We start from the raw sequence: 14,592 nt of genomic DNA, 5'->3' as shown, positions 1-14,592 counted from the left end.
CTGGTTGGGATAAAAGTGCATGTGAGAAATGACGCAGTGTGATGAGGCTATGTGCAGCATTGCACGGGCTAGTCCTTTCTCTCCTACATCAACCTTGCCCTGAAGTTTCAAACCACTTTAGACATGAACTTTGTGTCCCTCTTAAATCTTGCTTAGTTAAACAGGATTCAGTGACAACACACTAATGCATGCTCAAAACAAATGTCTGGTTTGCGTGCCAAGTATACACTGAAGCACAAAAGAATTCCAAAGAGACAGCCGTTCACCTGGGCCGACCCTACCTTCTCCTTAAAATGTAATCTGGAAGTTATTTCAGAGGACAGAGCTGGCAAAGTCACCTTTAAGTATTCCTTCCCTAGGAAAACCCAATGAAACCCATAATTACCATAAATTCAGGCAGCTTGAAAGAACATACATACAGAGAAAGATTAAAGATAGTTGAGTAACTTTCAGGGGAAACACCACTAGCAATCTAGCAAGAGATCTAATGGAATCACTTTTCTCTTGGAACTGTTTCCAACTGTGGAAAGGGGGATTAGACTCTTTCTCCTTCTAAAACTCTCCATGTATACTCAAAATCCAAGATACAATGCAATTGCTGGAAAAATTGTTAATGATTATGCACTACAGGATCAAAGAATCATAGAGCTGGAAGAGACAAGGGCCACCAAGTCCAAACCCCTGCCATTCAGGAATACCACAATGAAAGCACCCCTGACAGATGGCCTTTGCTTAAAAACCGCCAGAGAAGGAAACTCCACCACACTCCAAGGCATATTCCACTGCCAAACAGCTCTTACCATCAAGAAGTTCTTCCTAATGTTTCATAGAATCATAGAATCAAAGAGTTGGAAGAGACCTCATGGGCCATCCAGTCCAACCCCCTGCCAAGAAGCAGGAATATTGCATTCAAATCACCCCTGACAGATGGCCATCCAGCCTCTAGGTTGAATCTTTTCCCCCACAATAAAGGTTGCCTTGGCCACTTGTTGGCTGTGGCACATGCATCTGGGGATCATTCAGCTATACTTGCACACCAGAAAGGTGGTGGTGGTGGGGGGGGGGGGGTTGCTCACCAGAAAATGGCATATACTTCATTACCAGATTTCCAGGAATTACTGACTTTCAACCAAATGTACTCCACTGCCAGTAAGGAACTTGGAGATAGCAGACTTTCCTGCTGCTCTTGCATTGCTAGAGCCAAAGGCATTGCACAAGGAAGTATAATACGACTCCTAGAATAATGCTTTTCAAAAGGAATACTTATGTTAGTACAGCCTTCCTTAATACATTGCTCATTGCATGGCCTTATCATTGCTTTGTAGAAGGAAATCAATATTAAAAAGTAATGAGGTGGCCTAGCAGACTAACAATTCTCATTAGTATGCCATAAAGGAGGCTCTCTGATCTTAATTCTTGGCCAGACTCAGGCAAGTTTCAAAAAACAGGTATGAATGCTAATAGTATGTTGCACGGGCCAACTCATCAGAGAGAAATTGCCTGATGCTTTCATACTGTATGTCACTTATTTGTTTGTTTAAGCTGTTTATGCATTGCCTTCCATAATATTTATCCCATGGTAGTTTACAACACCAATTACAGTGGTAAGATGTCCAATAAAGCTGTTAAAATCAATAGAAAAATAGTGCAGTTAATAAAACATCAGTGAAAACCTTCCCACTAGTGTTTACAATATTCTTCAAATACTTAAAATGCAAAACATTAAAATGCCTGAGAGAATAAAAATATTTTAATCTAATGCCTAAAAGAGAATACAGTTGATCAAACAGCACTACAAAGTTGTTTTATGGTGTATAAAGCAGTGTTTGAAATACAATTTACAATGTCTGTTTGTGTAGCTACAAAGCAAACCAACGAAATGCTTGAGAGATACAAGAGTCTTAACCTGATACTGCATACTAAGGACTACTACAGGGCAGCTGTCATTACAAATACCGTAGACTTCCAAAGAATGAACAAAAGGCTGTTATCAATTTCTTCCTCTCTTCTTTGGCAGGCAACCCCTCTCAGTCGACTTCACTTCACTACATGAATCCTTACCAGCTTAATGCCTATGCTATGGCACTGAAGGCTGTGGGCGAGATTATCCAGGACTATGACAGTGACAAAATGTTCCCAGCACTTGGGTTTGGAGCCAAGATCCCACCTGATGGCCATGTCTCCCATGAATTCCCCTTGGTATGAATGGTGCCTCTTTTGAATCACACTCAGAGCCTGAACGTTGCAGTATTTCAACTCTCACTGTCCTGGCCATTGCTGCATGGGATATTCATTTTTTAATATAAAAAGCAGATTTCCTGAGATCTGTTGAGCATTCTGAAATTGCATCTGTATTATGCTTTACTTCCAGATGGGTCTACTAACAGACAAAACATCTACTCATTCACAAGCCTTTCCTGGTTAGCCCCTTGAGATGGGAGAAGTAGGTAAAGGAGTGGTTCTCAACCTGTGGGTCCCCAGATGTTTTGGCCTACAACTCCCAGAAATCCCAGCCAGTTTACCAGTAATTAGGCCAAAACATCTGGGGACCCACAGGTTAAGAACCACTGAGGTAAAGTAAGACAGGAGAGCTGTAATTTGGAGAAAAAATGCAATCTCAAAGGAGAAGACATATTAGAGGAGGATTTTGGGTGTATCTGGAAAAGGCTTTTGGTGTTCCAAGAAGATAGCAAAACAGAACATCCCTGGGAGTTGCATGTGACCTATAGGTCTTATGGTTGATGCTAAACATGCTATTAACTGAAAGGGAGTGTTAAGAATGGAAGAGGAATTGAAAGAGCATAAGAAAGGAAGCAAGGCTGCAGTTTCAATTCAAGAACTTTCCTTATAGTTGTGTCTCCCTTTCTCTAATGCAGAATGGCAACATTGACAATCCTCATTGTAGTGGCATAGAAGGAATCCTTGAAGCCTACCACCAGAGCCTCAAGACAGTGCAGCTTTATGGTCCAACAAACTTTGCGCCGGTGGTTAACCATGTTGCAAGGTATGTTCTGTAAATCACAGAATCATAGAGTTGGAAGAGACCTCGTGGGCCATCCAGCCCAACCCCCTGCCAAGGAGCAGGAAAATCGCATTCAAAGCAGGGGTATCTAGTGGATCCTGTGTTAGTGGTCCAGTGAAGACTCTGGAAATCATTTACATTTTGAAAGGAGCTATCCAGGGTGCTGAACCCTATAGGTAAAAATAGATTGAGAACTTGGATTGCTTATTTAATATTTGGAATGAAAGCAAAAGTGGGATCACTGCACCACTAGTATGGAAGCCTCTGGCTGCTCGAACAAGATGCTATAGCAAAGCATGCAAGATGTGTGTCTGAGTGAGCAATCCAGATAGATTGATTTTGTAGTTGTGTCTCCCACTGCCACTCCCCGACAAATTACCTTCTGTAATATCCCTTTGCATACCGATCCAGCTTTGTCTTTGAATTCTACCATGTTGGAAGGGGTTGCAATGCTTACAAGGTGAGTTTGGAGGGCAGGGATTTTGATCATTAAGTGGTCAGAACTGAATTTCAATCTAAGCAATGACCATAAAAGTGAGTTGTGATGATGTAAGACTTATGCCATTGTGATTTAGTAAAGAGAAAAGTGGCAACAATTTATCAAATGGAATCTTGCCCAGCAGGGAAGAAAACAAGGATGTAATTTAATTAGCTCTTATGTAAATCCAGCACTCATTGTATTCCTTCTATTGAGCTGATGTTGGATATCAGTCTTCATATATAAGCTTGAACTTCACAAGACATTGACCTCTAAATGATACTGGTCTGGAAAATGTACTGGCATTGATGAGTCTCACAGCAAAAGTTCCTTTTGTATTGGCAATGAGGAGGAGCATTTTCTCTTGTACATTTTCATTTAATCTCCCAGCCCTCATCAGCAAAGTGCTATGAACAGTTTCTAGAGACCAACTTCCCAAGCAGTGCTTGTTGAAAATACATAAGGGCAATTCATTCAGGTGAAAAGATGGGTTTTAAAAGGAAGATTTCAGGCCACTCTGACAGAATTCAACTTTGTTCCTTCTAATACAGATATGCTGCAGCTGTGCAGGATGGCTCCCAATATTTTGTTTTGCTCATCATCACTGATGGTGTGATTTCAGACATGGCCCAGACAAAGGAAGCAATTGTCAACGTGAGTAGCACAGACTAGTGGGTTTGTTTTGGCAATTCAGCAAAAGCAAGTGAAAGTGTTCTGATTTCTGCCAGAATGATTAATCTTTAAAAAAAAAAAAACCTTTGGCTTCAAGTAGGAATGTTAGCCACATAGGTCCTGCTAATATGTAAGCTGCCCACAGTGGGATATTATATGTGTGTGTGCATGTGTGCGAGAGAGAGAGAGAGAGAGAGAGAGAGAGAGAGAGAGAGAGAGAGAGAGAGAGAGAGATTTCTGGCTAAAGAAGATATGGTCTTGAAGTCACAGCAGAGATGTATTTCCCTATACCAAAAATGTTAGCCACCCACTAGCTCTAAACAACAAATTTGGAACTGCTTCTTTTATTAAGCTTGTGAATTATGTATATACTTCTTTCTACTTTGTAACTAATTTCTGCTCTGATAGCACTGCTAATATAGCATTTCTTAAAAGATTCAGGAGCCACCTAGGGTTAAATTCAATTGTGAGTGCCAAGCTGGAAAGCACCATTGAGTTAATGAGCTCTGCATGAGTGTAAACATATCTTATTCCCACTTGTTCAATGAATCTATGCTAGCTGGGATCAGTAACTGGATTTAGCCAATAGTGCTTAACACTTCATAGTTATTTCAACAACACTATACTTGAGATGGAGATTGTGTGTTCAACCAAATGGTACCAAACTGTGATTCCCATCACCTCTAGTTGTTATTCAACTGTAACTCCCATCATCCTTTGCCATTGGCAAATGCTAACTAGTATTGGGAAAAGTTGCAGTCCAACAACATCTGGAGAAAAATAAGTTGTCTACCCATCTTATAACTTGCTATCTGAAATCCATGCTGTTCCTTTTACTTTCTCCACATCTATTGACCCTAATCCTCTCCACCTCCACAATTACATTAATTCTCTTTTTTTCCTATTGGTTCTAAGGCTGCCAAGCTTCCAATGTCCATAATCATTGTGGGAGTTGGCCAGGCTGAATTTGATGGTAAGGATGAAATTTGTGTCAAATTATTTCCAATAATGAAATGTGAGGTATTTCATATGCCTTTACTAAAAATCTTATTATGCTGTACACATGCTATATTGGCAGCAGTTATGACTGGGCTAAAGCTAGCATGAAGTAATCACAACCTTATTCTGAACCCACAGCAAAATTAACTGTATCAGCCACCCATAAAAATGTGCTCATGGAACAACACAGAAAGAAATTTCCATAGTCCAGTAAAACTTCATCGGTGTTATTTACTATCCGCCAACACTGGTATTTTGTCAACCATGCATAGAAATAAACTCCTATGTTTACAAAAATAACTATTTTGCCTCCAAATGCCCTCTTAGGGTATGGAGAACATTTCCACCAATGAATTTTGTTCTCTGCCTAAGGGATCTGTAGCCTCACAAAGGACTGAAACAATCTGGTCCCCAGGAGAAGTTACTGTAGCTTCACAAAGGACTGAAACAATCTGGTCCCCAGGAGAAGTTCACCTTTACTGTCCTTGTCTCATCTTTACATAGACAAGAAAGGAAAATGGCCTTGGCCTGCATTGCGAAGATCAGACCAAACCAAATGAATTATAACAAAAACAGCATCTGACACTAAATATGGCCCTATAACTCAAACATTATCACTTTCTTCTCTTATACGATGAAGAAGTCAGTGGAACATCAAAACCTTGCACAATGTATTGTGCGTTTTGGTTGGTGAAGAAAAGTATCCGTATTTTGTGATACCAAGCTCTAAATTCTTCCAACACTGTAGCCAGCAATGAATTGGACACTTATAGACACAAATTCTGGAGCTTCTTGCAAAGATAATTCTGAATTCCCTGGTGGCAGTGCAATGTCACCTCTCTTAATACATGAGCTCTCAGTCTGTGAGAGTTTTTCCAGCAGCCCTTCAGTTTGATAATGTTTTTGATGCCATAATACTTCTAGAAGCCACAAAAGAAAACAAACATACTCTTTCCTAAGTTTTATTAGAAAATATTCAAGCAAGATCCTCCCCCACTCAAACCTCCCTTATTGTATTTATACACTAAAAAGAGAGAGATGAAAAATTATTTATTTATTTATTGTATTTATATTCCGCCCTTCTCACTCCGCAGGGGACTCAGGGAGTACATATACATACTAAACATTCAATGCCATTTAGACATACAACATATGTATAGACAGAAACAGAGGCAATCTAACATTCCAGCTTTTCCAGCTTCATGAGGGTGTGCTCAATTCCAACTCGATTCCGGCCACAGGGGGAGCTGCTGCTTCATTTATGGCACCAAGTCTTTTGATGGAGTACTTCCTCATTTTTCTGCATGCTGCTGGGATGTTTTTTATGGCATCATAAAATTAGTTAAATTAGCCTCCCCGCATAAAGCGGTACCTAAATTTCCTACTTGACAGATGCAACTGTCTTTCAGGCTGCAAAGGTCTACAGCAAGCTAGACTAATGGTCAGAAGCTCACTCCAACCCAGGCTGGCTTCGAACTCATGACCTCTTGGTCAGTAGTGGTTTAATGCAGCTATCTATCAGCTAGCTGCGCCACAGCCCAGTCTACACAGAGATAAATTGTTGGGTGTGTGTAACATTTATCCTTAGGTATCAGGTGCTCACCACATACCTGAATTGTACATATTTAGGAAACCAGAAAAGAAAGACTGCAGAACCATCTACACTTCTGTCAGTACAAAACTGAAGGCATATGCTTCATTTTTAAAAGATCAGCAAACAGCAATATATGCTGAAGGCACTGCTAAGCAAGAACTAACTGTGGTCATATACATGTTTGCACTACATATTTAATGTCAGCCTCCAGTGCAAAAATCAGTCCCTTGCTTGAAGTCTACATAATATAATTAACAGGTAAAATATAACCAATTACTTGTACCATCCAGTGAACAATGACAAATGAGCACTGATGGGGCCATTAACTGAGAAAGTTACAATATGTAAAAAAGAAAAAAGAAAGAAAGAAAGCATGTGAATCCTGTTTAAGTCTGACCAAGAAAATAGTTGTGCCATTTCTTTAAATTGCTTTTTTTTTTTTGAGACAATTGGTCTTTTAATCAACCATTACACAGATGGGTTTTGAGAATCTCTTGTGGTGCTCCTTCAGTCGTAGTGATTAATCCTTGTTGTTCCTAATCCTTTTGCCTGCAATTGATAGCTATGGTGGAGTTGGACGGAGATGCTATTCGAATTTCATCTCGTGGGAAGATTGCTGAACGTGACATTGTCCAGGTAAAGATTTCATATATCCTATATTCCTATACTCAAAAAGTATAAAGTACTGTGCTTTAATTCATAAGAGAAAAGGAACTATGCCCTTTTCTATGAACAAAGAGCTTTGTCTATTCTGGAAGAACCTTTTGAAAAAGCACTGACCTCCTCTATGGCATTGCTTCTGGCCTTTTTGAATGCCTGGGTGGGGAAATGGAGGGAGTGACCAGAGGCCTCAATTTATATGTGAGGTTGACTTATACATGAGTGCATACAGTCATCCACCTACCTGGCCTCTGAAATTGTGTGCCACTCTTGTTTCAGAATAGTTAAGAACTGAAGGGTTTCCATGATTCTAAGTCTGCTTGAGATGGGTTTTTTTTTGTGTGTGTGTCAGAAGCAAGTTGAGGGTACAGTTACAAGGCATTGTAAAAAAACAAAATTAAACAGACAAACTAGAGTTGGAAATTGACCCAGGAACAGCCAAGACAATGTAACAGATGAAGATTTGAACGAGAGGACATAGTTTCTTTTTAAATTGTTTATTATGCACTGTCGTTTATGTTTAATTGCACTTGATGTTTTTGCTTTATTAATGTATGTAATACGTTTCGGCATCGAATTGTGCCGACTGTTTATACCGCTCTGAGTCACCTTCGGTCTGAAATGGGCAGGATAGAAATAATGTAAATAAATAATAATAAATAAAAAAACTTGGCATTATGCTAAATGTTCTTTGACCAGAAGCTGGCCACTTGGAGTGCCCCTGTCGCTGTGAGAAGGTCCTGCATTGTGCATGTGGCAGGGCTCAGGCTGCATTGTAATAGGTGGTCTGTGGTTTGCTCTTCTCCACACTCGCATGTCATGGACGCCACTTTGTAGCCTCATTTCTGAAGGTTGCCAGAGCAGGGCCTGTTCAGCGCCTTTCAGCTCACCCAATCTTCTGTGTGCCCAGGAGGGAGTTTCTCATCCGGGCTCAGCCACTGATTAGGGTGCTGGATTTTAACCTGCCACTTTTGGATTCTCACTTGCTGAGGTGCTCCTGCTTGAGGTGGTGTGTGGAAATAATACCTCCAGCAAGAGCAAAAGTGAGGAACAGCAGAACCAGCCATGTCTACATTGCAGGAGGAGGTGGGTGTTAACAAAAGGTGTCAAGATAGGAATTTAGAAGTACAGCTTTAAAAAATTATCCAAAATCTTCAGCCTGCACACTCAGTGGTTGCTTTGTGTGAAGAATTCCAAGAACCCTCACCCCAAAAGTAGCCTTTCTGAGCTTTTCTTTGGTTTAAAAGCAATTTACATAAGTGTTGAATCAGTTCAACATTGATTCATGAAATCCCTTTTAGCTGGGACTAGAAATTGGACTTAGGCCATTGGCTTTTACATAATCTTTATTCTGCTTTTCATGTCTTTGAAATATTGTTTTTTTCCCCTCCCAGTTTGTTCCATTTCGAGATTACATTGACCGTACAGGGAACCATGTTCTGAGCATGGCCCGGCTGGCTAAGGATGTGCTGGCGGAGATCCCAGATCAGTTCATCTCCTACATGAAGGGACGCGGCATCAAACCCAACCCGGCACCCCCTCCATACACCCCTACAGGACACACCCTTCAGACAGAGATTTGAAGATCAGGAGAGGAAGAGAAAAGAGCACACCAGACAGGTGCCAACGAAACACAAGTCACACTCTTGTGTCAACCATCAATTCCCAGAGGGCAGACCTCAAGGCAGCGGCCACAACACAACATGAAAAGCCACAGTCTACTCTTTACATCCCCAAAAGTCCAAAAGCAGGAACTAGTCTGTCCTGTAATTTTGACAAAGCAGTTTGCATAATTGGTAAAGATACCCCATGCTTGAGATGCAGCAACTTGGGGGAAATGTGGTTTTTGTCTTTTTTATACAGGAAAACCCCAATCATTGGCAAGCTTCTTTGTACTTGGGAAGGCTATGGAGGTGACAGGAATCCTGTCTCTCCTGTGTGTTGCTTTATGGTGTGTGTGATGGAACAACGACTTCCCCAATTTTCCAAGCATCTCTCCTTTTTTCCTAACCCAACATCAATTTCTGAATGACTTGTTTTTTATAGTCCACCTGCCGCCCTACGTCTTCTTGCTTTGTAATGGCTTCGCTTATGGATTAACCTGGCAGGCTGAATATTGTGATCAAGTGTCTGTGTGATTGTCATCTCTTAAGCTACTGGTGTTATTGCTGTTCTTTGTTCTGCATCCTGTCCCTTGGTTGTTGAAATCCCCTTTAATACTTTGTAAATCTACTTTGGCAAATATTTGTGCAGACCCGAACCGTTTGTCCTTTGGTTTGTTTCTGTGCTTCTATTATGTTCCCTTTCATTTTTATAAAGTCCTGGTTTTCAGCAAACTACCATTTTTAGAGTTTGAGATTTTGTATGTTCTGTATATGATGTTCTCAGTAAGAGAGATGAAAATTAAAACTGGGCCAGATTTTTGACCTTATTGCAGTTCTGACCCTCAAGTTAGTAGCATTACATCAATAGCCAGCCTTCTCAGGCAGCAGAGGCCTGAGGTTTAGGCTTTAAATATGTGTTTACAGAGGGATGAGGAAAGTTGCTTCCCATGTGATCCATGGTTGTAGTTCTTTCCACATTCTGGTGTTGCACTTTACTGGGTCCTTGCAACATGTTAATCTTTTGTAAGATACAGAGCTGCTGCATAAAAACTCCAGCTGGCCTGGATCACTCAACATGCATATAATGCTAAGGGAGAGAAAGGTGAGAGACCTGTTGTCCTCCAAATGCTTTTGGACTTCAGGTTCTCTATTCCTGCTTTGAAGCAGTCAGGAAGAGTCTCAGCAAGTTCCCAAACAGTTACTTCATTTTTTTGGGAAGCCCTTATATTGCTCTCTTGTTTCAGTAATACAACTGTCCTCTTCCATTGACTCAGGGTGGCTTACACTTTACAAATTCTTAGTCAAGCATATCATCCAGTCCCTTGTTCACACCAAATGTTCCAAACAAGTGGCCTTTTCCACATCTGCTTCACTTGTAGATCGCCTCACTGATATTGCTGGCAAAGAAGCTTTTTCCTTATTCTTTTCACATCCCTTTTCTTCTCATTCATAGTCCCTGTTACCCATGATCACTTCCGTTCCTACATCATTTACCCCACATCACTCCCAACACATATCCATCTCTTCACATAACAACACTGACTGCCCCAAAATAATGAGGAGTTGCTATCTCCAAATGATATTCCTTAAGTAGCTTCAAAACCTCTAGATCAAACTCTTAGAGGACAACTGGAAGTGAAATCAATATGAAATGATGACCACTGAGTTCCTAAATGCTCTAGGATTAAAAATGGTCACAGTTGAAAAAGCTTCTGAGAGTCCAAAGATGTTGTTTATGCAGGTCCACAAAAATATATTCCAGCCTCTCTTTTTCAAGTTTGTCTCAATAAAGTACCTACCATATACTTGATCTATCTTTCACAAGACATCTCCAGTGTGTGTGAATAACTTTTTAAAAAATCTATTGAAATTTAAATCTCAACCCATTAAAATCCCCATTTAAAAAATCAAACTGTCTTCCCATGTCACTTGCTCTCAAGATACTGCAGGGAGGCTGATAACCTGGACAAAAATCTATCCTAGAGAAGCTGTCCTGAATTCTTCAGATCTCTTAGGCCAAAAGTTTGTTTCATGTTGTTGGAGCACAGTTTGTGAAGGAGGTCCAAGAGAGCAAGAGCTGCCAACTGGGTGCAACGGAGCCATCTCAGTGCAGCCCCCAACAAGGCAGTCATTTGAGTTGGAGGGGGATAAGCTCTACCAGCCATTTTCTGGTGGCCACCTTAACAGCTGAGAGAAGTTGTTGCACAAAAAGGTACTGGATACCTCATTTCACTATTGCAAAAAGTAGTTACACTATGACCCCTAGCTATGACATAAGTAAAGAGGATGCCAACATATATCTAGATAAGAGGTTGGCCATGCCATCCAGGGAATTTTGCATATTTCCAGGTGAAGAGCTCCTAATGCTACTGAACAAAATTACTGGATCTGCCCATAAAATATGGCCTTAGTGATTGTTGGATAAAACCCTTGTCTGGAAGCAGGCCCCTTCCAGATTTGAATTGTCTGTTGATGTGGAAAGAACTATAACTCAACATTCTCAATGTTTGTATGAAATTCTCTCCCATGCTGGATAACCAATTCAGAAGAAATCCATAACTAGGTATGATAAATGGAAGATTTTCCAGTGAGATAGCTTTGGGATGTGGATTCTTCTTTCAAAGAGCAATCTCCACACATATATGGTCTTCCAAGCTCTAGAACAGTGGTTCTCAACCTGTGGATCCCCGGATGTTTTGGCCTTTAATTCCCAGAAATCCTAACAGCTGTAAACGGGCTAGGATTTCTGGAAGCTGTAGGCCAAAACACCTGAGCACCCTCAGGTTGAGAACCACTGCTCTAGAAGAAGAGAAGTGCTGAAAACATAACTTCTCTGCCTTTGTTATTTGTCTTAACAGTATTGAGTCATACTACATCCCTTCCTACCACTTATAACCAAAGTCACATTCAAAAGCACCTGGTGGTTTCCTTGTCAAGGAGTATGGAATCCACTCTGGTTTTAGACCAAACTTTAAAGGAGCCATGCACAGTATTAAAGCCTATCTTCAAGGGGTTCTGCTCCTTGAATAGCTCCTTTACAATTAGGATGAAACTTGATGTAGATTCACCACTCAGGTAACAGGAAAACCACCAGCCACCATGGTCAACATAGAAGAGGCAGTTTAACATGGATGCCCAGCTCTGAAGGAGCAGAGATACTACTGAACAGTATTTGCCCATGGTATTTGTGCTCTGTCTCTCTGTCCAGGGTTACAAAATGGCAAATACAACTGAAGTTTGCAATTTGTCTTTGCCACATCTGTAAAATAGATGTGTTGAGTGACTCGTGGCAAAGTAATCCTCTTCTCAGTTGTAAGTGACATAGGTTGTATGAATTTGTGCCCTGGGGTTTATAGAGACAGTGTGGAAGTGAAACATTCCAGGAACAAAAATGTATAGTGTGTGTATAAGATCAGATACAGAATCTGATACACCTGAAAAGTCATAGGTCCAGAGAGTCATTCTCAGGTGGCAGTGAAGGAGATAGGTATTCTCCAGGCAACCTCATTGGAAAGCATGGAGAAATCCTGTTCTGTATATTGTCTACTCCCCACATCAACACTTTCCTCTAACTTCTGGTGATTCTTACACCCATCTTGCATGTTTTCACTTTCTCCTCATTGCCCTCCCACTTCACAACTATTTTTATTTGCATGGCTATTTATATCTTTTATGCTACTGTATTCTACGTTGAATGTCTGTTGTAATATGGTTTCTATTGGATTGCCTTAAACTGAAATAAATGATTCCTTTTATTAAAAATGACATGTGAGTGTTTATCTTAAAGCATAAATGACACGTTAGGCTTATCAGATGTTCTAATATTGTCAGCAATATCTAGAATCTAGAATCACTTTCAGAGCACATAATTGATTAGAATGGTTTTACAAGAATACCGAGAATCAAGCAGCTAATGGGAAAATGCTTTTAGAAACACAATCTCTGCTCATCTCTTTCTTAGGTCCATCCACAGCCAGGCAGTGATTGAAACTGGAATCATAGACTTGCAAAAGATTGTAATGGCCATTTAGTCCAACGGCATGTCATGCAACAATATATAACTCCTAAAAGATAGTCATCCGGCCTCTATTGAGGAATCTCCACACATCACCACAAAGGCAGTCCATTGCACAGATGTTGGAGGATCCTTCCCTTTATCACTGTGCAATGAGGACAGAAGCATCAACAAAAATATATGATGAAGAGTTACATTCTGCAGACAGTCTAATATGATCTTGGATTTATCTTATGTACTTGAGTATAAGCCGAACTGAATATAAGCCGAGGCACCTAATTTTACCACAAAAATTGGGAAAACTTCTTAACTCGAGTATAAGCCGAGGGTGGGAAATGCAGCAGCTACTAGTAAATTTGAATATAAAAATAGATACCAATAAAATTACATTAATTGAGGCATCAGTGGGTTAAATGTAATTTAAGATAAGACTGTCTAACTGATTAAATCATTATTCTAACCTTCTTCAATGGAAATGTGCTTACGTATCCTTCCAATAATCACCATAGTTTATTTTAACTATACATTTTGGGGGAAATGCTATACCTGTATGTCCTCTCTATGTATTCCCTAGGGTTCTCCAGCACAATTCTTTGGTATGCTTCCTTAGGAAGTCATTCATTCAATAAGGTTTGCTATTTTCCACAGTAGGGCTGCGAATACTGTATTACAATTCTTAACACCCAGTCAAAAATAACCAGATGACACATCACTTGGTTAAAATTCTCATACTATACAAACCTATCCATCTCTACTCAGAGCTTACTCCTAGGAAAACTTTATGGAGTTTTGCATCCTAAGCTCTCTGCTGCCTAATGTTGCACTCTCATCCAACACATGATTCCCTTCATCTGCAGCCCGCCATTGGCCACTTGTAATACAACACATCCCAAGGGCACCAGGCTGCAAGGCCAATTCAATTACTGTAGGCAAGCTATAGACAAAGGGATCAAAGTCACCTCAAATCTAAATACCGTAAATAGAAATTTCACATTAGCAGTTTCTACCTTAAAGGAATCCCATGTGGTGTCTACTGGCATAATCTACATGAGTCAGTAATCCCAGGTGTATTTTCCTCCTTTTTTACATTTTTGTATTTCAATTTCATAGTATTCAAACTAATTTTCTAAAGCTCACTGACTGGCATCCTTCTGAAGAACTAAAGGAAAGAGAAAGGAGTCAATAATGAATAATTCTGTATCTCGTACGGGAATGGGGAATGTGCAGCTGCCAGTTGTTGAAGGACTACAACTTGCATCAGCCCAAATCAACATTATCCATTGTGAGAAATGATGGGAGTTGCAGTTCAGTAACATCTGAAAGACATCCCACATTTAATACATCCTTATAGAAACCATGATGGAGCACAGAGTGACTACCACAGAGGCAGTAAGAGTATCTTTTTAATCCCTTGTAAAAGGCTCTAGTAGTGCATATCCTTCAATAGTGGATGAAGTATGTGTGGCCCTACAGTTGTTGCTAAGGTTGCAATCTGACAATATCCGGAAGGCCACATATTTCATCCATCTCATGCCAGATGCCCAAATG

The 14,592-nt window shown here is 40.3% G+C and overlaps 1 protein-coding gene across 2 annotated transcripts in view; it reads left to right on the top strand.

Annotated features, from left to right (window-relative positions):
- The window catches only part of CPNE5 (copine 5), a 199,873-nt gene extending 187,079 nt beyond the window's left edge, over positions 1-12,794 (top strand). For both annotated transcript variants that reach the window (XM_067467959.1, XM_060773230.2), the window contains exons 16-21: positions 2,018-2,199; positions 2,877-3,004; positions 4,052-4,154; positions 5,088-5,145; positions 7,328-7,401; positions 8,820-12,794. In XM_067467959.1, coding sequence (XP_067324060.1) covers positions 2,018-2,199; positions 2,877-3,004; positions 4,052-4,154; positions 5,088-5,145; positions 7,328-7,401; positions 8,820-9,008 — 734 coding nt within the window. In that variant the 3' untranslated portion in view covers positions 9,009-12,794. The remainder of the gene's footprint in view (positions 1-2,017; positions 2,200-2,876; positions 3,005-4,051; positions 4,155-5,087; positions 5,146-7,327; positions 7,402-8,819) is intronic.
- The last annotated feature ends 1,798 nt before the right edge of the window (positions 12,795-14,592 follow it).

This window comes from Anolis sagrei, chromosome 4 (genome assembly GCF_037176765.1).
Source record: "Anolis sagrei isolate rAnoSag1 chromosome 4, rAnoSag1.mat, whole genome shotgun sequence".
Taxonomy (NCBI): domain Eukaryota; kingdom Metazoa; phylum Chordata; class Lepidosauria; order Squamata; family Dactyloidae; genus Anolis; species Anolis sagrei.
This window is presented reverse-complemented; position numbering and strand designations above follow the sequence as displayed.